A 26,744-nucleotide genomic window follows, 5' to 3' on the forward strand; every position below is an offset into this window, starting at 1 on the left:
GCTCCCCTAGAAGGTTGGAATGCCCATTTACTAGAGTAGTTAAAACACTTAGACAATAAACGTAGAAAGGAAAAGAAAGGTGAAAGATCTCCCACAGACTGAGTTTACCATTTGTTGAGCGACAGCCAGTAAGTGATGTAAATAGCTACTCCTCTCAAGGCTTCTTTTTATTATTGCAGCAAGGCAATCTTTTTCTACTCTACGGTAAAAACAAGAACCCCAAGTGAAACCCAAGCCATTATGCCATTGTGGACTGAAAACGTGGAAAAATGAGACACATGACTGATCCAACTTTTGTGAAATTCCTGAAGACTCACAATGTGGCTCAGTAGTTTACTGTATATGCCCTTCATGTACAATATGCACTACCACATCTTGGCATGCTCAGACAGATGGTCTCCAGTGTGATCTCCTCTTAGACTTGATTCAGAGCATCAATCATCTCCTGGACAATTGATGGTGTGACTGGTATGACACATGATGTCCCAGAGGTGTTCGATTGGATTTAGGTCTGGGGACAGGGCGACCCAGTCAATAGCATCAGTCACTTCGCTGCTGAGACACTCCCGAATCTTCAGGTTGAGCATTGTCAGAACCCAACCTTGTAAGTCAAGGCCCTCGTGGAGTTTGTTTCTGACATTTTGGAAAGAAACATGCGCATGATTGGCATGCTGGCCATAGCGTTTATGAATCAGACTCAGAATCATCTTTATTTGCCAAGTGTGTCAAAAACACACAAGGAATTTGTCTCCGGTAGTTGGATAGTTGGAGGCGCTCTAGTAGGACAACAGAGAGTCAATTGACAGAGAATACTTTTGAAACATAAAGACATTGAAAAAAAACAGTCACTGAGCAATAAAAGGTTGCCAGTAATCTGGTAATCCTGGTACATTTTTTTTTTTTTTTGACAAAAGTCCTCCAGCAATTAGAGCAGTTTGAAATGACTAATAGAACAATAGTCCGGTGCAATGACCATTGTTTAAAGGGCGCCGAGACTTCAAGAAAAGTATGCAGTTTAAAGTCACTATCCATCCATCCATCCATCCATCCATCCATCCATTTACTGAGCCGCTTATCCTCACAAGGGTCGCGGGAGTGCTGGAGCCTATCCCAGCTATCACCCTGAACTGGTTGTTTAAAGTGACTAGTAGTGCGATAATCTGGGACAATGTCGATTGTGCAAATGTTGCAGATGCTACTCCGGCACATGAGTGGCCAGTGTTGGTCAACAACAGATATGCAAATAGCGCAGCGTGGCGAGACTAATACAGTGAGTGCACGAGTAATGTATAATTGGCCTGACAGAAATGTGACAACAAACTCAAGACAAAAAATTGCCAGCATGTTGCAATGGAATTGTAAGTTAACTGTTTAAGAAGTGAATGGCAAGAGGGAAGAAGCTGTTGGAATGTCTGCTAGTTTTAGTTTGCATTGATCGGTAGCACCTACCTGAGGGAAGGAGCTGGAAGAGCTGGTGACCGGGATGTGGAGGGTCCGAGAGGATTTTGCACGCTCTTGTCTTACTTCTGGCAGCGTGCAAGTCCTCAAGGGAGTGTAGGGGGGTACCAACAATCTTTTCAGCAGTTTTGATTGTCCGTTACTGTCGGAGTTTGTCCTTTTTTGTAGCAGCACCAAACCAGACTGTGATGGATCAACACAGGACTGATTCGGTGACTGCTGTGTAGAACTGCCTCTGCAGCTCCTGTGGCAGCCCGTGCTTCCTCAGAAGGTGCAGAAAGTACATCCTCTGCTGGGCCTTTTTGAGGATGGAGTTGATGTTGATCTCCCACTTCAGGTCCTGAGAGACTGTAATTCCCAGGAACTTGAAGGTCTCGACAGTTGACACAAGGCAGCTGGACAGCGTAAGGGGGAGCTGTGGCGAAGGATGCCTCCTGAAGTCCACAATCATCTCTACAGTCTTGAGCGTGTTCAGCTCCAGGTTGTTTCGGTCGCACCACAGCTGGGCCAATGTTCAATGGGCCATCTTTGAGGACCTGCACTACCCGGGTAACTTATGTAGGCTGCTGATATCACAACAGATGCTCCAACTAATTCAAGTTTACTTGTCACATATTCAGTTACAGTATATACAGTATGTATAGTATAAGCAGTAGTGAAACACTCAAGTATCTTTTCCAGTGTACAAACCCCAATTCCAATGAAGTTGAGATATTGTGTGAAATGTAGATAAAAACAGAATACAATGTTTTGCAAATCCTTTTCAAGCTATATTCAATTGAATATTGAATATAGCTTGAAAAATATAGCTGGTACTCCGGTTTCCTCCCACATCCCAAAAATATCCATGGTAGGTTAATTGAAAACTCTAAATTCCCAGTAGGTGTGAATGTGACTGCGAACGATTTTTTGTTTATATGTGCCCTGCGATTGGCTGGCGGCCAGTTCAGGATGTACCCCCGCTCCAGCACGCCCGTGACCCTCGTGATAGCGGTAAGGAAGATGAATGAATATATATATATATATATATATATATATATATATATATAGTTCTGAGGACAATCCCCGGCCCCACCTGTGTGGAGTTTGCATGTTCTCCCCGTACCTGCGTGGGTTTTCTACAGGCACTCCGGTTTCCTCCCACATCCCAAAAACATGCATGGTAGGTTAATTAACAACTCTAAATTGCCCGAAGGTGTGAATGTGTGTGCGAATGGTTGTTCCCCGGGCGCTTAAGCTGCCCCCTGCTCCAGTGTGCTCCTCCAACAAGTGTGTGTGTTCACTGTAATGGTAAAATGCAGAGAACAAATTTCGTGTGCATGCATGCATTTTCATGACAATAAAGATGATGAATCTTCTTGTTTGTATGTGCCCTGCGATTGGCTGGCAACCAGTTCAGGGTGTACCACATGTGTACCAGTTCAGGGTGTACCACACCCTGAACTGGCCGATGATAGCTGGGATAGGCTGCAGCATGCCCGCGACCCTAGTGAGGAAAAGCGGCTCAGAAAATGGTTGGATGGATGGATGCGCACAACCAATGTTTACCGAAGCTTTAGAGCATGATTTAACAGAACGCTGGCATGTTTACATTCAAACATTAGTGCTAGCATTAGTTGGCTACATAAAGTTTTGTTGCCTGCTTGTGAGCTATATTAATTACGTGAACATACCTCAAGTGCTCCCTCAACAGATAGCCCAAAAGGTCATCTTTCGAGCACCCGGTGATGGCATCACAAGTTTTGCCGCTCTCTTTGCTCTTTTTCTTCCAACACACATTGTTGTTGTCGCCGTGGTAACGGGTCTATCCGGTTGCAGTGACCGGTGACATGTTTTCTGGCCCCACCTCCGCGACGGTGTTCGGTTTGACAAGATAAAACCCAGTGATAGTAAAAGATGGGATACGGTGATATTGTAATAAATGTTGGGTAGTGTTGCCAGTGGGTGACCGAGATATGGCAAGATTTTATGGCAGTCGTCTGACATCGTGTCATTGTGAAAAAACAAATTTGTCTTGTAGTCTGATCCAGGCATCAGCGGCAAGGCTGAAACCCAACATTGAATGCCCGTGACCTTCGATCCCTTGGGCACCGCTGCATTAAAAAATGGCGTCATTGTGTAAAGGGTATTGCCACATGGGCTCAAGAACTCTTCTGAAAACCATTTTCAGTTAACACAGTTTACCGCCACATCTACAAATTCGATTAAAACTCGACCATGCAAAGTGAAAGCCATACTGTAGCAACACCCTGAAACGGCCCCAGCGTTTCTGGGCCCAAACACATCTGAGATGGACTGCCACAAAGTGGAAAAGTGTGCTGTGGTCTGAGAAGTCCACATTTCAAAGTGTTTTTGGAAATCATGGATCTCATGTTTTAAAGTCTGGGTGTTCTCAAAAAGTGTTTTAAAGGTCTTGAGTTCATCCACGGGGGAAGGTTTTGGGTTTACTACTGTCAGAATGCACTAAGTCAAAATGGTGGCAGCCATGGACAGCATGGCAGCATTTGTCAGAATAAAGTAAGAGGTATTTTATTCTTTGACTTGTTTTGATTCAAATGCGGAATTATGATTCAGGGTTTGTTTTCTCAAGCGGACTTGCGAGTGAATCCAAATTGCTACTCATACATAGCCCTACTAAATACGGTGGCATGGTCGGATTTGGCTCCATCAGCACATGGTGAGTAGCAGTGGTCTCAAGTTCTCTCAGGACAGTGACCGTGTCCACTTGTGCTGAAATATAAACAACACTGATAATGATGGATGTAAACTCACCGGGGAGGTAGAAGAGGCATTATTTAATGTTCAGGAGCTCCAGCTTTGGTGACCAGGAGTCTGTGAGACGGACTATGTTCATACAGTCACACCAGTTGGTCATGAGACACAACCCTACTCCTATAGTGCCGAGGGCACTATAGAAATGCAAAACTAGCCAGGAATAAGATGTATGAGAAAGGGTCTATGGTCATCACCTCTTAAGTCATTGCTTAAGAGGGCCTGTCTTGTTATTGAGGTTGCTTTCTACCTGTTGTCTGTCCCATTTGCACCACAGCAGCTACAATAAAACTGAAGTGTGTTTGGAGTTACTGGCTTGGTTGGGTCAGCTTAAAAATGACAGCAGTGCCAGAGTGGCTTCCTTCCTCCTCTCTCTTTCGTTCATTCCCTGCAACACAAAGTGCATGCCGTGAACATGTTCAGCTTAGCTGTCATGGACTGTAAGAGATTTAAAATAGGTCAAACCCTTCTGCACGGAGCACCAGAATAAAATGATCATGTTTACAAAGACATATGCAGACTTCCATCTTATCCTAAAAGATGTAACAGACCCTATTTATGTGTGTTTATGAGAAGGGAAAACAAACATGTTTATTTATGTGAATAAAAATGAGCCCAGCGCCCTGCCACATTGTTTCTTTCCACAGCTGATCAATGCAGGCTAAATGCTGTTCCAATATGTTAATCTTTATAGCGTTTTGGCCTTATGGAAAGGACATGTGCCTTGGCAGTTTGAAAACGCTGCTCTGTGGTAGTTGCGCTCATGTTTATAGACATCAATTCAAGGCTTTTTATCTAAGTGGTATGCATGAATGACATTAGAATGGCTATATATGTAGCTGCAGGACTCCAATATTTAGGTCTTGTCATTTGTTATAGTCACGGCTTGAGTGCCTTAAACAGATGATAATTTTCAAGTGACTGTCACAGTGAACCCCCAACTATTTGCCTATTCACTAATTCACCTATTTGATTTGTTTTCTGTGGAACCTGTACTCAGCTGTTTGCTGTAAAACTCACCTATTTGCAGAGTGTTGGTGTATGTTGGGGTCTATAGTGGTTTGTAGTAAATAGATTAATAGGCCTTCACTGTCGAAATAAGACCAAGAATTTTGGAAATGTACTTACCACATGATCTGAAATGAAACTAATAAAATCTATCAATCCATCCATTATCTACTTCTTTTCATAGTCGGGGTCGCTGGTGAGCTGAAGCCGATCCGAGCTGACGTTGGGTGAGAGGCGGGGTACACTGATCACCAAACTATTCACACTCACAGTCACATCTATGGACAGTTTAGAGCCACACAGGAAAGGCCCCGCAAAGATTTAAACTCAGAACCTCAGAACAGAGGCAGACATGCTAACCACTAGCCCAATCAAATCAAATCTAGTACGTATAGTTATATGTTTATCAAAGACAGTGTCTAAAATTTTAACTTTAAATTTATTTTGTTTTGTCTACCATCTACAGTAGCTATAATAAAATTCATGTCTGTGATGTAATGTATGGGCATTAGGAAAACACGGGCCATGGAAAAACAACATCGTGATACTAGAAAAGAACCTCACAAGTAGAAGTCTGCGCTCGGTGTGAAAGAATTTAATTCACAACATATATTTCCGAAACAAGTTGGAAAATGTTGTGGAAAACATGAAGAAAAAACACATTATACCTGCCCACCATCCTCCCTTGTTAAATATCCACGCCGTTAATAATGCCAAGTTGCACATTCTGGCCCAGTGGGGAGCCGCGTGTTAGAATCTACTGTGTGCTGCAGTACCAGGGTGGGCCTAAGTAACCTATCCTCATATCAGCCTGGGTGTGATCGTTAAGAGCATAATTCCAAGGGAAGGTTCACCGAAGTAAAAATTTCACAAATTTAAGTGAGGTGATCTCCGTTTTGTATGAATTTGAGTATGTGATGTATTTAGTATAAAATTAAAGGTATACCTGTGCTGACATATGCGGCTCTCTGCTGCACGTCATACAACACACCATAAACGAGACTACTAACGTGTTTCACATCTCTGGGCTCTAATGCTTGAGTTTGTTCAACCACTGGTTTATTAAAGAGCAAATATATTCATCTGAATCTAACATATAAGTCGAGAGAGAGAGAATATCCATCCATTTTCCATACCGCTTATCCTCACTAGGGTCGCGGGCGTGCTGGAGCCTATCTCAGCTGACGTCCGGTGACGTCCAGCCAATCGCCGGACACAGCCATTCACACTGACATTGTCACCATGCATGTTTTTGGGATGTGGGAGGCAACTGGATTACCCAGAGAAAACCCACGCAGGCACGGGGAAAACATGCCGACAGGGGAGGCAGGATTAGAACCCGTGTCCTCAGAGTTGTGAAGCAGATGTGCTAACCAGTTGCCTACCGTGCCGCCAGAGAGAATAGCACTGCAACCACTAACAAGAGTCTGACTAATCACAAAACAAGGCACAAATGAGCATCATTAGGGCAGATAAAAACCTGATTGGCTGACACAGAAGGGAATGAAAAGAGCAGGTGAAACTATGAAGAAAATCAGCACCACATGTCAGGCAGAAGTAAATGCAGAGGGGAAGAAAATATAAACACCAACACAAAGTTGACAATACAAATAGGACTTTGGCAAATAAGATAAGTTTTCCAATGGTGGCATTAGTTGGAATATGACTGCATGATTTTGGAGAGACCATCTTTTCATGTATGTATGCATCTACACTTTCATGTCCAAGTTCATTTTTACACACATAAACCAACAAGTAATAAATAGCAATTAAAAAAGTGTAAATAATATTGTCATAGTCCAAATATGAAAAACTGTTGTATGAACACTACGAAGACTTCGGCTTGTCCCTTTTGGGGTCGCGACAGCACGTCATCCTTTTCCATGTAAGCCTATCTCCTGCATCCTCCTCTCAGAATCAGAATCAGAATCATCTTTATTTGCCAAGTATGTCCAAAACACACAAGGAATTTGTCTCCTGTAGTTGGAGCCGCTCTAGTACAACAGACAGTCAATTTACAGAACACTTTGGAGACATAAAGACATTGACAAAAAACAATTGTGCAAAAAGATGCAGAGTCCTCTAGCACTTAGAGTAGTTTGAATGACTAATATTGCAAAAGTCCGGTGCAATGACCATTGTGCAAAGGGCGCTGAGACTTCAAGGAGTGTATGCGGTTTAAAGTGACGAGTAGTGCGATCATTTGGGACAATGGTGATTGTGCAAATGTTGCAGATACTCCTCAATCAGTGTGCAAATGGAGCAGATGCTACTCTGGCATGAGTGGCCAGTATATGCAAATAGTGCAGCATGGCGAGACAACAACAGCGAGTGCACGAGTAATACATAATTGGCCCCACAGAAATGTGACAACGAACTCAAGTCAAAAAATTGCCAGTTTATTGTAATGGAATTATAGGTTAGGTGTTTAAGAAGTTGATCGCAAGAGGGAAGAAGCTGTTGGAATGTCTACTAGTTCTAGTTTGCATTGATCGGTAGCGCCTACCTGAGGGAAGGAGCTGGTGACCGGGGTGGGGAGGGTCCGAGAGGATTTTTCACGCTCTTGTCTTAGTTCTGGCAGCGTGCAAGTCCTCAATGGTGGGTAGGAGGGTACCGACAATCCTTTCAGCAGTTTTGATTGTCCGTTGCAGTCGGAGTTTGTCCTTTTTTGTAGCAGCACCAAACCAGACTGTGATGGAAGAACACAGGACTGATTCGATGACCGCTGTGTAGCGGTGGCAGGCCGTGCTTTCTCAGAAGCCGCAGGAAGTACATCCTCTGCTGGGCTTTTTTGAGGACGGAGTTGATGTTGGTCGCCCACTTCAATCCTGAGAGATTGTAATTCCCAGGAACTTGTAGGTCTCGACGGTTGACACAAGGCAGCTGGACAATGTGAGGGGCAGCTGTGGCGAAGGATGCCTCCTGAAGTCCACGATCATCTCTACAGTCTTGAGCGTGTTCAGCTCCAGGTTGTGTCGGCCGCACCACAGCTCCAGCCGCTCCGCTTCCTGTCGATATGCAGACTCGTCACCGTCCTTGATGAGGCCGATGACAGTGGTGTCATCTGCAAACTTCAGGAGTTTGACAGTCGGGTTCGCTGAGGTGCAGTCGTTCGTGTAGAGAGAGAAGAGCAGCGGAGAGAGGACACAACCTTGGGGCGCCCCAGTGCTGATGCTGCGTGTGGATGAGGTGGCCTCCCCCAGCCTGACCTGCTGTGTCCTGCCCGTCAGAAAGCTGTAAATCCACTGGCAGATGGCAGGTGAGACGCTGAGCTGGAGAAGCTTGGTTGAAAGGAGTTCAGGGATGATGGTGTTGAACGCTGAGCTGAAGTCCACGAACAGGATCCTCGCGTAGATCCCTGCACTGTCGAGGTGTTCTAGGATGAAGTGCAGTCCCATGTTGACTGCATCATCCGCAGACCCTTTCGCTTGGTAGGCAAACTGCAGGGGGTCCAGCAGGGGGCCTGTGACACTCTTGAGGTGGTCCAGCACGAGACGTACAAAGGACTTCATGACCACATATGTCAAAGCGACAGGCCTGTCGTCATTCAGACCAGAGATTGCAGGTTTTTTGGGGACTGGAATGATGGTGGAGCGTTTGAAACAGGATGGAACTTCGCACATTTCCAAAGATCTGTTGAAGATCTGAGTGAAGACTGGAGCGAGCTGGTCCGCACAGACTTTGAGGCAGGATGGGGACACATGGTCCGGGCCTGCCGCTTTGTTAATCTTCTGTTGTTTGAAGATGCGTCTCACATCCTGTTCATGGATGGTTAACGCAGAAGTCAGAGGTGTGGTTGTGGTCGCCTGTGCGGCCGGGTGGGTGTGTGGTGTGAAACTGTCCTTTTCAAATCTGCAGTAGAAGGCATTCAAGTCGTTGGCTAGTGTGCTATTGTTCTCAGCTTGGGGGGATCGTCGCTTGTAATTAGTCAGCGATTGGAATGCATGCCAGACTGATTTAGAGTCGTTTGTACTAAACTGTTTTTCCAACTTTCCTGCATAGATCCTCTTTGCAATGTTAATTTCTTTAGTCAGCTGGTTTCTAGCTCAATTATACAGGGCCCTGTCCCCGCTCTGATATGCCTTCTCCTTAGCTTGGCGAAGCTGCTTAAGTTTTGCAGTGAACCACGGCTTGTTGTTGTTGAATGTGCGAAATGATTTTGTTGGTACACAAACCTCTTCACAGAAACTGAGGATGGGATGTGACAGTGTCCGTATATTCATCCAGGCTGCCAGCTGAATTTTCAAAGACACTCCAGTCTGTGCAGTCTAAACAGCTTTGAAGTTCCATCTTGGCTTCATTGGTCCACATTTTGACTGTTTTCACTGTCGGCTTCACACATTTAAGTTCTTGCTTGTACGTCGGTATTAAGTGAATTAAGCAGTGATCAGACGAGCCCAGGGCTGCACGAGGTATAGCACGGTATGCGTTTTTTACCGTAGTGTAGCAGTGGTCTAAAGTATTATTTTCCCTGGTAGGACAGTCGATGTGCCGCTTGTATTTAGGGAGTTCGTGGTTGAGTTTAGCTTTGTTAAAGTCCCCGAGAATAATGAGGGGTGAGTCCGGGTGTTTTTTTTTCAATTTCGTTGACTTGTTCGGCGAGCGTTAGCAATGCGGCGTTCGTGTTAGCTTGAGGCATAATATAGACTCCAGCCAGTATGAACGATGCAAACTCACGTGGCGAGTAGAATGGTTTACAGTTTAAGAATAGCGACTCCAAATGCGGGCTGCAGTGTGTGCTGAATACCGTGACGTCCGTACACCATTTTTCGTTGATATGGAGGCATATCCCGCCGCCCTTTGTTTTCCCCGATGATTCCATGTCACGGTCCGCTTGATGAATGTTGAAGCCGGGAAGCATGACGGCGCCATCGGGTACAGCGTCGCAAAGCCAGGTCTCCGTGAAGCACATGGCCGCGGAACGTCCGAAGTCTTTACTGGTCTTTATCAGAAGATGAAGCTCGTCCATTTTGTCGGGTAGGGAGCGTACATTCGTGAGGTGGATCGACGGGAACGGCAATCTGTGTCCTCTCTTGCGGAGTTTCACCTGAATGCCGGCTCGCTTCCCTCTGTGGCGGCGCTTCCGTCTCCATTGCTCCGAAAACCGCGGACGCCGCTCCGGTGAGTAACCCGGGGAAAAAACTGAGCGAATATTCGAAAGTTGGTGAGAGAAAGTCCGGAGTAGCCTCCTTGATGGTGAGCAGCTCTCCCCTTGTGTAAGTGAGTTGTGTAAGGTCTCCAAAGACGGACGAAAAACACAAAAACAAAGACAATACTAGAGAGCGCGTTACCGAGACGACCACACTGGTAGGCGCCATCTTGGGAACAAAAACTTGAACACCAACTGCCCTCATGTCTTCCCTCACGACATCAATCAACCTTCGCTTTGGTCTTCCTCTAGCTCTCTTGGCTGGCAGCTCCATCTTCATCATCCTTCTACCAATATTCACTATTTCTCCTCTGGATGTGTCCAAACCATCACAGTCTGCTCTCTCTAACTTTGTCTCCAAAAAATCGAACCTTGGCTGTCCCTCTGATGAGCTCGTTTCTAATTTTATCCAACCTGGTCACTCCGAGAGCGTGCACTCAACATCTTCATTTCCGCCACCTCCAGCTCTGCTTCCTGTTGTCTCTTCAGTGCCACTGTCTCTAATCCGTACATCAAGGATGGCCTCACCACTGTCTCGTAAACGTTGCCCTTCATCCTTGCAGAGATTCTTCTGTCACATAACACGCCTGACACCTTCTTCCACCCATTCCAACCTGCTTGGACCCGTTTCTTCACTTCTTGCTCTGGACGGTTGACCCCAAGTATTTAAATTCCTCCACCCTTGCGATCTCTTCTCCCTGTAGCCTAACTCTTCCCCCTGCACCCCTCTCATTCATGCACATATATTCTGTCTTACTTTGGCTAATCTTCATTCCTCTGCTTTCCAGTGCATGCCTCCATCTTTCTAACTGTTCCTTCAGCTGCTCCCTGTTTCACTGCAGATCACAATGTCATCTGCAAACATTATGGTCCACAGTAATTCCAGTCTAACCTCATGTGTCAGCCTATCCATCACCACTGCAAACAGGAAGGGGCTCCGGGCTGATCCCTGATGCAGTCCCACCGCCACCTTAAATTCGTCTGTCACACCTACAGCACACCTCACCGCTGTTCTGCTGCCCTCTTACATGTCCTGTATTATTCTGACATACTTCTCTGCCACACCAGACTTCCGCATGCAGTACCACAGTTCCTCTCTGGGTACTCTGTCATAGGCTTCCTCTAGATCCACAGACACAATGTAACTCCTTCTGACCTTCTCTGTACTTTTCCATCAACATCCTCATGCAAATAATGCATCTGTGGTACTCTTTCTAGGCATGAAACCATACTGTTGCTCGCATAAACTCACTTCTGCCCTGAGTCTAGCCTCCACTACTCTTTCCCATAACTTCATTGTGTTCCTCATCAACTTTATTCCTCTATAGTTCCCACAGCTCTGCACATCACCCTTGTTCTTAAAAATGGGCACCAGCACACTTTTTCTCCATTTCGCAGGCATCTTCTCACACTCTAGAATTCTATTGAACAAGCTGGTCAAAAACTCCACAGCCACCTCTCCTAGATGCTTCCATACCTCCACAGGAATGTCATCAGGATCAACTGCCTTTCCATTTTTCATTCTCTTTAATGCCTTTCTAACTTCCCCCTTACTAATCATTGCCACTTCCTGGTCCACCACACTTGCCTCTTCTACTCCTTCTCTCTCATTTTCCTCATTCATCAACTCCTCAAAGTATTTTTTTCCATCTATCTAGCACACTACTGGCACCAGTCAACATATTTCCATCTCTATCCTTAATCACCTTAACCTGCTGCACATCCTTACCATCTCTATCCCTCTGTCTGGCCAACCTGTACAGATCCTTTTCTCCTTCTTTAGTGTCCAACCTTCCATACATGTCATCATATGCCTCTTGTTTTGCCTTTGCCACCTCTACCTTTGCCCTGTGTCGCGTCTCCTTTCGCCTCTCCTCGGTCCTCTCAGTGTCCCACTTCTTCTTAGCTAACCTTTTTCCTTGTATGATTTCCTGTACCGTGAGGTTCCACCATCAAGTCTCCTTCTCTCCTTTCCTGCCAGAAGATACACCAAGTACCCTCCTGCCTGCCTCTCTGATCACCTTGGCTGCAGTGGTCTGGTCTTCTGGAAGCTCCTCCTGTCCACCAAGAGCCTGTCTCACTTCTTCCCGAAAACCTGCACAACACTCGTCCTGTCTCAGCTTCCACTACATGGTTCTCTGCTCTGCCTTTGTCTTCCTAATCTTCCTCTCCACCACCAGAGTCATCTTACAGACCACCATCCTATGCTGTCTAGCCACACTCTCCCCTACCACTACCTTACAGTCGGTAACCTGTTTCAGATTACATCGTCTGCACAAGATGTAATCCACCTGCGCGCTTCTACCTCCGCTCTTGTAGGTCACCCTATGTTCCTGCCTCTTCTGGGAAAAAGTGTTCACTACAGCCATTTGCATCCTTTTTGCAAAGTCTACCACCATCTGTCCCTCCAAGTTCCTTTCCTGGATACCGTACTTACCCATCACTTCTTCATCACCCCTCTTTCCTTCACCAACATGTCAACATGAACACTACTCAGATATTGACTTTAATCATCTGAGACTCAACTGGGAGAATTTACTTTGTTTCTTTGGTTCTTACTAGGTAACCAGTAGCTGGAAAAATGTCCACTGCTGCTTTAAGGACACAAGAAATGAAATGCCTGTGTGATGGAAACTTAATGGTAGCCAACAAGTACTTGCGCAACTTTCAAGACACAATCCTCAATGTTACCTGCTTGTGTAACCTTGTCCGCTTGCCCCTTGGATTCACACGAACAGTTCACGATGTGGCACTTCCCTTTACCGCATGTAGCCTGGAACTCGTCCATCTTCTTAAATGTATAATTCTTTTCCATGTCACCTATTGTTTGGATGTGAGGCTCCTGTTTTTTTTTTTGACAGACACATGCACAGAGAGACCCCAAGTAGTGCCATACATATACATACACACACAAATATAAATGACCTTATGACGAATGTGCAGATTTTAGAAAATCATTTAAAATGGCAAACCAGATAAGTGAATGTTCCATAAATAAAAGTCCAAAATTATAAGGATAAAACTGCTCAAAAGTCAATGTCCTGTCATGTTTTCAAAAGTGTAACTGAGTATAACCTTCTCAAAATCTCAGACAAACTAATAGAATGTGCCAATGTGCAAGGTGCCAATTTGAGGTCGTATTTGGTAGAAATATGTCACGTTTCAGACTACAGCAGACAAAGCACATGACCAGAGAGACCCAATCACAAGCGTTAGCTTTAGAGGCAGGAAGTGATACGAAAAAGAAATCTGAGATTTTGCTGCTATTTTTCAGTTATAACTAAAATCGTAAACTTGGACATTTCCAAAAGCAACTGTAATTTAATTATAAATTTTTTCATGTAATGGATTCCAATTATATACATTTTGCAATTAAATTATGTAATTTCGTTTCATGTAATTAGTTACTCCCCAACAACTAAAGTAACATGAATATTTCTGAGGAGAATATTTTCATACTGTTATGCATCCCATGAGTATTTAGCTACAGAAGGGGTCAGACACCTTTTTCCTACTAAATGATTTCAAACGTGATGTAAAATGCAGTTTTAATGGGCTTGCCTAAGAAATGAGATAATGTCACGAATGGAATGGGTTTACACCACAAAGATGAGTCATTGTCCACACACAATGAGTTTGTCACCTATGCCTTGGACTCAAGTGTTGCTTGTCAACACAACAAATGTTATGACCAAAAAAAAAAAAAGTCTCATTATGTGCTGTTGTTATCCGTGCAAACTGACAAAGTATCCCCTCCGGCCAATTTCTTTTTGCTCTGAAATGTTCAATTTGTTTATAAAAGAGACATTAGCAGCACAGTTCAAAAATGTGACAGCGTTTGAGGAAATATTAGTCGACATTGTTTTACACACCAATGCATAGACACACACGCTCAGGCCTGCTACTTCCTCACGCAAAGACATAAACAAATCTGCTGGCTGTCAAACAGAATCATCACAAGATTTATCTAGGCCACGCAAGTGTGTCCAGCTAACAGGGACAGTGAGGCATACAGAGCGAGGGGATTTCTCTGCTGTCGCTGTCTGTTATTGCCAACGAGGCGGCAGGCTTTTGACCCACAAGGCTTGCACGCGAGGTCCTGTGGGTCCGCATGACCCACTCGAGTTTATTAATCTTGAGTCTGAGTGATGGATTTTGTCTGTGTGTTTACATGCATTTGTGTCTGATTGTATCCATTAGACACATTTGGAGAGGAACTTTTACAAAAGGGGGTCAAAAGGTTTGGCTGATGAGATGGTCAGTTTTTGGCTCAAGGGTAGTTTGGTAGGTTTGTAAAAAAAAAAAGTGTACCAGCAGCAATGTTGAAGCATTTACTATAAGTGTCTTGCATTGTGTGCATCACATCACTGTGCATATCCAGTACATGTGTGCACTCCTCAGTTGTCTCATTATATTGGCCTCTCGACCTAAATTCCTAATTCATAACCATGTGTGTGCGTGTTTGTGTGTGATTTGTATCCCCCTGCAGTGCTTTATCCATTTAATCTCTCAGAATCATCCTGGAATTGTGCATTTAGCGTGTTTGCCACTGTGGACATCAATTAGGGCTCTACCTGATGCTTATCAAAGTGGTTGAATAATTAATTGTGTGTGTGCAGGCTTTGTTGCAGTCAATACAGTATGATGCCGCCACTGAAAAGTTAAAAGCCAACTCAATAAGAAAACGAAGTATGCTGTTATTGTTTTGAAGAACCTACAGCTCAAATAATCATTCAAAACATTTATTATTATCCATTCATCCATCCATTTTCTGAGCCGCTTCTCCTCACTAGGGTCGCGGGCGTGCTGGAGCCTATCCCAGCTGTCGTCAGGCAGGAGGCGGGATACACCCTGAACTGGTTGCCAGCCAATCGCAGCGCACATACAAACAAACAACCATTCACACTCACATTCACACCTACGGGTAATTTAGAGTCTCCAATTAATGCATGTTTTTGGGATGTGGGAGGAAACTGGAGTGCCCGGAGAAAACCCATGCAGGCACGGGGAGAACATGCAAACTCCACACAGTCGGGACCGGGGATTGAACCCGGGTCCTCAGAACTGTGAGGCTGACGCTCTAACCAGTCTCCACCGTGCCCCCCATTTATTATTATGTTTAGTTTTTATATGTATCAGTCTAAGTGTGTGGTGTTACTATTATTTAATATCGTTGTTTTTGTTTATAAAGTCCTTTTTATGTGCATTTTATTGGAATTTGAAAACTGACTATGGTCCAGCTATTTCAGATTAAAAATGTTTACAACATGCAGTGGTGATTGACAGACTTGTTTAGCCACTTCCTTACTTATTGTCATGATCCGTGTTTTTGTTGGCTTTGTTTTAATTCGATTTAGTGGTGTCATGTCATGTTTTTCTCCTGAGTCGCTTGTCAATGTTAATAGCTTGTCCTGCTTGTTAGGTTTTCGTTTCCACCTGATCTCGTCAGCCCTGTCCCCTGTGTCTACCAATCAGCTACTTCCAGCCACTCATATCTTGTCCAGCTGCTCCTTGACGTCTCATTAGTTTGCTTGTATTTAGTTCCCTGCTTCCTTCCACTTTTTTTATTGAACATTAATTATTTTGTTGGTTATTCCACATGCCTTGTTTGTCCTTTTATTTTTTTAAATTAATTAATTTTTTTGAGATTATTGCACTTCTGCCTTGCCTCCCTGCTTCCCTGCACTTGAATCCTCCACATTTTGCATTGTCTCCAGCAACTCGAAAACCAAAATTTGAGACTTACAGCATGCCGGTCCAGCGAAGACGGTTTCACTAGTTTGTTTGTTACGTAGGGGCAGTTTCTGATAAGAGTAGCCCAGCCTACCTCTCCCCCAAACAATTTACCCTACTTTAAATTGTAGCATAGGTGAAAAGGCGATGTGTTGGATGACATCTGATTTTCTTGAACATATCAGTGGACTCCGATATTCAGCACCCATACTGTAAATTCACCTATTTATATTTTTTCCCTCTCTTTTTTTCAACCCCAAAAAGGCTTATTTGCAGTTTTTTGCTGCTTATTCAAGATTCCTTGGGGTTATGAATGCAATTATCTGTGGATTTTTGCTATTCGTGGTCCGGCCCAGTCCCTATCCCCCTCAAATAGCAGTGTACATATGTACTGTATTTGTGTCATTGATTTGTAGACTGAAATGTGAATATGAAAATGTGAACAAAAAAGAGAACTGAAAGAAATGTTCCTTAGGAGCAGTGATGGGATATGTGTCCCATCACACACATTTGGAAGCCCTAGAAAATTAAAATATCATTAGACCAGGGGTCGGCAAAACTTTGTGCTCAAGGGCCACGTTTGATTTGTAAAAATGGACAACACAAAATGTGCGTGAGATACAGATGGTTAACCCTACATATGATTGTAGAAGGGGGGGGAAACTGTTACATTTGTGGTACCGCCATATTGTACATTTTTGTTGTTCTGTAAATCGCATTGTGGCTGTGACGTTCATCCTATAATCACAACAGCCTCAGGTTTGGCTGAAAGGAATGGAAAATTTGTTGTAGTCTGGACAGTCACATGATGACGACAGTACAAGTGCTACAGATATAATCACATCGTTCTACACGACAACATTAATTTGATGTGAAACTTGTTTCAGTGCTGCTCTTTATTCATAGAAACGCATTGAATCTTGTCTGCATTCTTGAATTGTAAAATTCAGCAATCTGCCCTCTTCATATATTGTATGTTTATAGAATTAAAAAAAAAAAATCCATTTGTTTACCTTTTTCTTAGGAGTGGACATTCTAAAACTGGTTGCAGCTCAGGTGGGCCCCCAGTGGATTGACATTTATCAGTCGCTGGCCAACGCCACAGAGCGGGAAGTGGCAGCCTTCTCCAGTGGCTACTCGTCAGATCACGAGCGGGCATACGCTGCGCTGCAGCACTGGACCATTCGGGACAGTGATCCCAATCTGGCCAAGCTGATCAACGCCTTGCACCGACAGCGCCGTATCGACGTGGTGGAGAAGATCAGACTGGTCATGGAGGACAATCCCCAGGTAGGATATAAAATTTGGAGTGAACGAAGAGACCAGTTTGGCCCAGAAAAGTTTGGGATACAAATATTTTATTCGACAGTTAAGTTTGAAGTCACTGATGGTGTAGTGGTACACTCGCCTGGCTTTGGTGCAGGCAGCGTGGGTTCAGTTCCCACTCAGTGATGTTGTGAATGTGAGTGCGAATGGTTGTCCGTGTCTATATGTGCCCTGCAACTGACTGGCGACCAGTTCAGGGTGTAGTCTGCCTTTCGCCCGAAGTCGGCTGGGATAGGCTCCAGCGTCCTGCGACCCTAACCAGGATAAGCGCTGTTGAAAATGGATGGAGTTAAGTTTGATCTGTGACATAGTTGCAATTCTGCTCTACAAACTGCAACAAATACATGAAATTAATCAAAAACCATTAACCAAAAATTGCCTGTCACTGCTGTCCATCAAGACACAGGACTATCCTCTAGACTGAGTTTTTCAACAGGACATTGCTGCAGTCCAAAACGAACGTCTAACAAAGGAATTCTTTCTGTGGAATAATGTCACTCTTTTGGACCATCTTACATGTTCCCTTGATCTAAATCCAATTGAGAAGATTTGGGGAACGATAGCAAGGGAAGTTCAGAACAATGGCCATCAGTTCCAGGCAGTGGATGCCCTCCATGAAGCCATCCTCACCACTTGGTGCAACGCTCCCACTAGCCTCCTGGAAACACGCGTATCAAGCATGACAAAACTTTTGAAGTTATCAACAATTCTATTTTATTATTTTAATTATTTGTTATTATTATTTTATTAGGTATGGTCTTAAACTTTTGATCAGCTGATGAACACCCTATTTCCGTCTCATTGTTGTTTGCACTAAATTGCTTATTGATTCTTTTTTTTTTGTCTCACTCCCATTTTTTCTTTTTGTATTTTGAAACTCTACTCAGTGTCACGTATGGGGAGTAGCTGGATCCAAGAGCAGGCGGAGGCAGATGTTAAATGATGAACAGTTTATTGAGGAAAGGTAATGGCGGTGGTCCTCAGTGCGTTGGCAGGCGGTGGTGAGGACAGGCGGCAGGAATGATGTGGTTCAGGAACACGGGGGAAAACACTGAGAACAAGGACACACAGGACTCAAGAACGGGAATAAGGAATAGAGTGACTTACGTGAGATAAATGGGCCGTGGTACCGCTGGAAGTAACTGCAATACTTTGGCGAGGATTTCATGGAACAGGCAGGCTTAAATACACTGGTGGTGATGAGGCTGATTGGAGACAGGTGCTGTAAACAGAGAGGGGAGGGGGGAGAGAGAGAGGACGCAAAGCGCCCTCCCGGCTCCAATAATCGAACTGCAGGGCAGTATATGACACTCAGAGCCTTTTTAAAACCCAACAGTGCAAAATGCCAATTCTTGTAATTTTTGAACTGGTCTATAAAAATTTTAACAAAGACCTTTCTTTCTTTCTGATGCACATGATGATTCACCGATGTCAAAACCACCGCAGTGTAGTGCCAACTACTGGCAAGGAGGACTTACTCAATGTCAGATTATTTTTGTTGTTACCTCGAGTATTGGTGGCTGATATCGGCAGCCTTCCCGAGTACCCAGTACCTTGAAATAAGGCCGATACCTTGTATCGGTACTCGCCCAACCCTATTTTTTTGTTTATTACCATCCAACTTCACCAGCAAATGTAACATAAATTGTTCTGCAGTGCCTTCACAGCAATCATTAAAACCGTTTTATGCTTAGCTTTTGTCATTTGGGTGCCATTGGAATGGGAGGCAGAAGCATAGTTAATGAGCAGTGGTCCATCATCGATTGGTGGCACTCCTTTGTACAACTTGTCTCCGGAACAGCATGATCCACTTTTTTTTTTTTTTAAATAACGACCTATCTCTGATCACATTAGTCAAGGTGAAAGCCTAACAGTTAAAGGTATTGTCCTACTTTCATAGACTTTCTGTCTGTCAATGCAGACAATTTAACCTCTCATTGCGGTTTAATAACCAGTGGATGATCTTCCACTGCTGCATTCTCTGGGTTTAAAATTTATTGTTGAGTTTTATTGCACTTCACCAATGGTTCATCAAGGGACGCATGCTGATATGTGATCTATCTTATACAGTGTTTTGAAGATCATGTAAAGTAGCAGCACAGCTCTGGCATGTCAGCAATGCATTGCTATAGAACACAGCTCTCGCCGCTATTAAAACAAAGATTTGGAAGTACTTTCTTTTAATTTGACCATATTTTCTGTTAGTCAGATGATTTGACTACAGTTGCATCCACTTGAGCAGTCATTCAATCCTGACCATGTGTTTGTGATGGAACTAAGTTAACATGGTAAAATAATACTGTATAATACCATTGATTATTGGGATTGACCCTTTGAAGGACAGCTTCGTTTTGTGCTTGTTCACCACTGGGCTATTGCTCTCCCAAGTCACTTCGAATATAGTTAGAGTAGTGACTTGCATAGCAGAGCCGGCTTGGGCTAATTCCTGGTTGTCTCGCCCCTCCAAAACCCTCAACAGGTCAATTGTTGACAAAAATGGAGAGATGGACAGATAGGAAATTCATTGGGTTTGCACGTTTTTGGCGGATAAACTCTCTCATACAAATCATGCAAGTGACTTCATGTCACTGTTAGGAAAGTTCATTTTCTACGCGAACTACTTCAATGTTCAGTTCATGGTTCCGAAAATTAACTAGTTCACTTCATGGTTCATAATTCAAAATTTTGAACTAAGTTCACCGTTCCAAAAATGAATTAGTTGGACAGATGGGTTTTGTCCTGGAAGTCCTCAGCAAAACCTGGCACTATTGAATGAAAGTGAACTTTTGTCAGAAACCGTTCTTTGACGCCAGATTGGGACATTCTCAATAACATTCCTCAATCAGAAATTAACTAAATTTTGTTCACGTCGACCCAAAGTATGAACTAATTCATGAACATTCGTTCATTGAAGTCATTTAACACTCGTTCAACACTGCTTGCTTTGGTGACCCACTGATGGGAGAAGTCGAAAGTCTTAACAGAACATGCATATCGTATGTCCACTCAACTTTACCACCCCTGCTGAAAGCAAATTGCCCTTTTCCTATTTCCAGTTTCCATCAGTGCTTTTGTGAAGGTCAGAGAGGGAAGCTGCCTTCACTCCAAACTAGATTGGCAAATACAGTTGTTGAGAAAACAGAAGGAGAGGAGTCAGAATACTTTATAGATCCCTCTTGGAAATTTGGTATCTATAACATTTTTGCTGCATTATAGTTGGACATGAGGAAGCTTGGATCTCTTTCTTGTTGACATCTTTGTCCTATTTAAGATTAATATAAGAATGGGAAAATAATAAAAAAAATAACAATAGGACTATCCAATATTAGGGATGCACCAATACCAATAGTAGTATCCGTGTTGGTGCCGACACTGTACGTCTGTATTCATACCCGGACCTGTAAAAATGCTACGATGCTACGACGCGGACACCCTTTTACCAGCGTTACATGTACCTTCCGGGTAGCAGCCACCATGTAAACTGTGTAGAGATTATTTAAAGTAAACACGAATGACAACACTTTTAGCTGACTGCAAATTATGACCTGCAAAACTGATGACAAAGTCTGCTTGGGCGACCCAACTGCCCCGCGATTTGTGCCAGCATCGTGTTTCCCAAGTCCCGTCACCCACTCCGTGCCAGGCCAGACGGGGCGGGTGAATGCTGCATTGCAGGCTACCCGATACCCTTCCTGGCAGTAGCATATCTACAGTGCTGTGAAAAAGCATTGGTCCCCTTCTCAAATTCTTATATACTTGCAGTTTCCCCACTTTAATGTTTAAAATCATCAGACAAATGTAACGCAAATGAACTTAAAATGCTGTTTTAAAATGATGATTTCATTCATTAAGGAAAAAAAATGCTGTTCCCTGGCCCTGTGTGAAAAAGTAATAGCCCCCTAAACCTAATAATTGGTTGGGCCATCCTCAGCAACAACAGCTGAAATCAAGCGTTTTCCGTAACTTGCAATGAGTCTTTCACATCTCTGAGGAGATATTTTGGCCCAATATTCCTTGCAGAATTGTTCTAATTCAGAAAAAATGGAGGGGTTTTCGAGCATAAACGGCCTTTTTAAGGAGATGCCACTGCATTTCAATCATATTCAAGTCTGGACCTTGACTAGGCCACCCCAAAACCTGTATTTTGTTTTTTGAAGCCATTAAGAAGTTGACTTGTAGTTTACACATACTCAGTCAAAAAAAAAAAAAAAAAGTGCTATCGGTGCATCCCTAACAATATTCTAAAATTCTAGTTAATTAGAAAAAAAGACAAGAAATGTAAGTTTATTTTTAGAGACTTACACCAAGCAAATGGCACTGATTCAAGAATGGCCCAAATACAAATTCACTAAACTGAAAATTTGGCCACAGTATGAGAAGTTTCAGGCTTTACTGTAGCAGCAGGAGGATTAGAAGTAGTAAAGTCGATTTAAAAGTTTAAAATTGTTTCTTTTTCTTTGTGGTTCTTCCCTATCCTGGTAGAATTGTCCCAAGGTTTTTGTGTTCGCATATCATAGTCATTCCCAATGAGCTGGTGTCATAATTAGTGCTCTACCTGTTGTTGTCTGTGTCAGTTTGTTCTTCCAGTTTAATCACATACATCTTTATTGCTCTTCGTCATGCGTTCTTTCACACCTTGCCTGTCTCCCTAGTTTCCTTTGTATGATGATAATACAATGACTCTGCAGTTTGTTTGGGTTTGGGTTTGGATTCACATGCATAGAAAACACACTTTCCATCGTTCTGTCCTTCCTGTTTTTCCTTCTGTTTAAAAATATTTAGTGGGTTAAGACAGGGATCCATTGTCGCAGACAGCACATTTGGGCTTGATGTAAATGCCGGCGGCTGCTGATTTTTGTGCAAGCGCAAGGCTTGCTGCGCCTGTCCACCAGTTTGGCAGACTGGTCTGCGCCACGATGGTCGTTCCAGCGCAGCGACAGGGTGTCCTTGGAGATTCACCCGGCGGTGTGACAATTTGGTAGCAGTCAGCTGTTCTAAACTTAAGCCTGCTCAGACCATGTCTAAATACTGACGGGAGGTAAACCGTGGCGCTGGTATAATGTGATTTTGGTGAATTGGGGTACAGGAAGACAGATACTGAGGTCTATGGACATATTTAAGTCGCCAGCTCATTCTGTATTTAATTTAATTGTAATTGTAACCGCTCACATTACCAGTTGCCACATCGGCCAGAGCAGTGACAATGCTCCACTCACGCATGGATCGCTGCGATTACGCATCATCCTCTTTTGCTCAGAGATGTCGCCATTGTGACTGTCCTTGTGCCACATTTAAACGGAAAGAGAGGGAGGTGCTTTGATCGGCTGAAAATACATTCACAGTTGCGCAGCCCGCCCACTTTCGCGTCCGCAGGGTTGCACTGGTCTAGAAAATTACCAACACCGGTCTAACCTGCCCCTGGCACACAGTTGCAATAGCCGTCATGCCGGATTTACGCCAGTCACGAAAATAGGGCCATGAATATTCGATTAAGTTAGTTCTCCTGTCTTATGAAGCCACTAACTTCCTGTGCCCAGAGGTTTCTAAATGTGTCATTCTCTTATGGGTCACTATGATGTGTCTGCATCGGTCCTCCAAAATGTTTCACTTTCATCTGCTTCCGTGTTGACAACGTAATTGTGTTTCGTGGGTTTATGTAATTGTGTAGATCATCGCTTATATGACAAAGAGTGTTTGTTTGTCAGAACTGTGCAGCACAGTGATGCATTTATTAATGAATGGAGAACACAAGAAATTTGGAGCAGTGCTTAGATTTCTGCTGCAGCCTACCCTCAGGCTGGGAAAAACAAGACTTTCCCTCATGAGCTCATCTCCAAACCAGTCCTTACTGGTTGGAACTGAATGTTCATTATTGCTCCAGAGAGACAGAGGGGAGAGGGGAAGCGTTTGCACAGATAGGACAAGAGACGGGACAGTCTGGAGATACATTACATGCAGACGATAAAAGAAACATAGCAGTAACACGTTTAACTACAATATATTCATTTCAAATTTCATGAATACGTTTTAACTCTATATTTATATCTATCTTATCAATTTCATGTTCAAGGGACAGGTTTGAGATGGAGGAAGTAATCATCAAAGCTGGCACTATGCTTATAAAAAAATTTTTTTGCCAGCAGCACTTTTGCAAGCCTGGGCTGTTTCAGTAATGCTCAAAATTGTGGTCCTACTTTCCGAACGTTGCTGTAGAAATCATGACTTATCAGACCCAGAATGTTTTTCCAATTTATATTTTTATTTGGATACATTTCCAAGGTTGAAAATTTCAATTTGATTTTTGCTTTTGATTTTTGCTGACAGTGCTAACTTTGCTAGCCAGGGGAGCTTTCCACAACACCAGTTTGTTTTGTAGGTGCATAAATTACGACAATTTAAAATTGCCAATTTTTTTGTCATTGTAACTGCTCCAGAAAATGTACTTGTCATTTTAATTTCTTCTACAACCTGTTATGGCAGCAAACTAGTAGGACTGAAATTATAGAGTCCAAAATGCTTCCTTTGCTAGAGACAATGTAAGTAGTAATCATATCCTACTTTGATTTAAATGTGAGATTGAGATTGAATGCCACTTCAACAATGCAATGATACATTTTAATGTCCACTTGATGAAAGTTGAATCATATATTTGGGAGGAAAACGTAAATTAAAAATAATCTTTACCTACATTAGAAAATGAAGTTCTGGAAAGTGAATGATGTTCTCTGGGCTGTCAAAGTTAGCCTATCACCAAAGGTGGGTAATAAGGCGCTGCATTTACTCCATTACATTTACTCAAGTAACATTTTCCATAAACTGTACTTGTCAGAGTACTTAAAATGCACCGTACTTTTTACTTTTACTTGCGTATTTATGTCAAGACGGATTGATATTTTTACTCCATTACAATGATCAACATCCCGTTCGCTACTTTTATTTATCAACTCCTACGTGTGCGCGTTTATTTTTAGACCCCATCTTCGACTTCCGCATAGGGTGCCTGTTGCGCCAATCAGACGATACAAGGTAGTCACATGACCGTGTACGTAGCCTTCGCGAGGCAATCAAAATGACTCATTTTGGGAGGAAAAAAAACGCTGCGCGAGTGTGTTTACTTTCCAAACTCTGAAAAGCAACGACTTTGTCACGCAGCTCTAAATTGTGACTGCCCAAACTATTTCAGCCCACTTCTAACTTGAGAAAACACCTTGCGGTAAGTTGCAGATGTTTCTATTGTTGTTTTGGCATGGGATATGGCAAAATTAGCACTATCCTATGGTGTCATTCAGTCTGTTCAGCAAACAGCTTCTTCATGAAGTCATTGAAGCGAATAAAGCAAATAATGTTTCTGGAGGGCTTCATGCATCTGTTGTTATTTTTGGGCAGCTTAAAATTGAAATGGTGGCTGGTGTGTGTCAACTCCCACATATTGTTATTATTATTATTATTATTTTTAATTATTTGATGTACATGCTGATTTAAAAAAATAATAATCTGAAGTTACTCAAGTTACTCTTTACTTGAGTAGTTTTTTCATTGAGTACTTTCTTACTCTTACGCAAGTAAATATTTGAATGACTACTTTTTACTTTTACTTGAGTCATATTATTCGAAAGGAACAATACTCCTACTCAAGTACAATATTTGTCAACTCTACCTCTGCCTTTCAGTCAATTTATGGTCTAATTAGTTTGTATAAATGGCAAATTTTCCCCATTAACCATCATGGCAACATATTCCCTTGCAAATACCAAGTCCATCCCAAAACTGTTCACCTTGCTCATATTTAGTTGTCTGTCTTTCCCCAGTTTGACATAAACCAGCTGATGACATCCGTGAATGTAAGCCAAAGCCTCAGTCCCATTCACAAGCCTCCTGAGTCTCCCAGCAGCATTGGCGGCAGTGCTGTCGGTGTAGAGCAGTCGCCGGTGGACCGTACCAAAGGCTTCTTCCACGATGAGTCGGAACCGCTGCTCCGTTGTGACTCCACCTCCAGCAAAGACTCTGCTCTTAGCAGGAACGGTTCATTCATCACTAAAGGTGAGTGGGGAATTAGCAGTGGCATTCAAAGGTGTGTTACTGCCCGAAGCACAAAACGCGTTGGTGATGCCACTCGAAAACCAATCATCAACAGGGGGGGGGGGCGGGTGCAGATTGAAGTTTTTAACCCTTGAAAATAAATTGTCAACGGGGGGTAGGGAGCGATGGAAGTTTGTCTGCCTCCAAAACCAATCATCAAAAGGGGAGTACTAAGGGAAATTTTACACCTCAACAAACATTTGTCAACGGGTGGTGTTCGAGTTTGATGCCCAACCAAACCTGTTTGGATGAATTTGTTATTCATCCATCCATTTTCTGAGCCGCTTATCATCACTAGGGTCGCAGGCGTGCTGCCGCCTTTCCCAGCTATCTTCGGGCGAGAGGCGGGGTAGACCCTGAACTGGTCGCCAGCCAATCGCAGTGGTTAGTTGATTTCTTGTTTATGATCAAATTTAAAAATACCAACAAAATAAACATTGTATACATACATTTCACATTTACAATATAGTTCATGAAAATGATTTTTTATTTTATACATAATACAATTTGAATGAGTCACTGATGGTGTAGTGGTACATTCGCCTGACTTTGGTTCAGCTCCCACGTGTGATGGTGTGAATGTGAAGGTGAATATTTGTATTGATTCTTTGTAATAAAAATAAACTTTAACATACACATTTTGACTGTTTTATTTTTACATAATCTTGAAATGATTTTGACTTTGATTTTGACTCATTTTGATTCCATGTTTTTGATTGGGTATCACCCCAAATATTCATTCATTTCCCGTACCGCTTAGCCTTCCTAGGTCCGCGGGCGTGCTGGAGCCTGTCCCAGCTATCTTCGGGCAAGAGGCGGGATAAACCCTGATCTGGTCGTCAGCCAATCGCAGGGGAGATATAAAAAAACAACCATTTGCCCTCACATTCACAAATACAAGCAATTTAGAGTATTCAATTAACCTACCATGCATGTATTGGGGATGCGAGAGTAAACCGAAGTACCTGAAGAAAAAACCACGCAGGCACAGGGAGAAAATGCAAACTCCACACAGGCGGGGCTGGGATTTGAACCCCGGTCTTCAGAACTGTGAGGCAGATGTGCTAACCAGTCGCCCACCATGCCGCCCACCCCAAATATTAATAATTTCCAAATCACTCAGACACCACCTAATTATAGTTCCGTCTTTATTTTGCTTTTTAAATATCAACTCTGGATGCATGGTAAGTTATTTGAACTAAATTGTCCATAGGTGTAA

At 43.2% G+C, this 26,744-nt stretch overlaps 1 protein-coding gene across 3 annotated transcripts in view; it reads left to right on the forward strand.

The window, feature by feature from the left end:
* The window catches only part of tnfrsf21 (tumor necrosis factor receptor superfamily, member 21), a 210,674-nt gene that overhangs the window by 24,137 nt on the left and 159,793 nt on the right, over positions 1–26,744 (forward strand). For all 3 annotated transcript variants that reach the window (XM_061704192.1, XM_061704193.1, XM_061704194.1), the window contains 2 exons: positions 17,145–17,410; positions 25,255–25,486. In XM_061704192.1, coding sequence (XP_061560176.1) covers positions 17,145–17,410; positions 25,255–25,486 — 498 coding nt within the window. The remainder of the gene's footprint in view (positions 1–17,144; positions 17,411–25,254; positions 25,487–26,744) is intronic.

This window comes from Phycodurus eques, chromosome 18 (genome assembly GCF_024500275.1).
Source record: "Phycodurus eques isolate BA_2022a chromosome 18, UOR_Pequ_1.1, whole genome shotgun sequence".
Taxonomy (NCBI): Eukaryota; Metazoa; Chordata; class Actinopteri; order Syngnathiformes; family Syngnathidae; genus Phycodurus; species Phycodurus eques.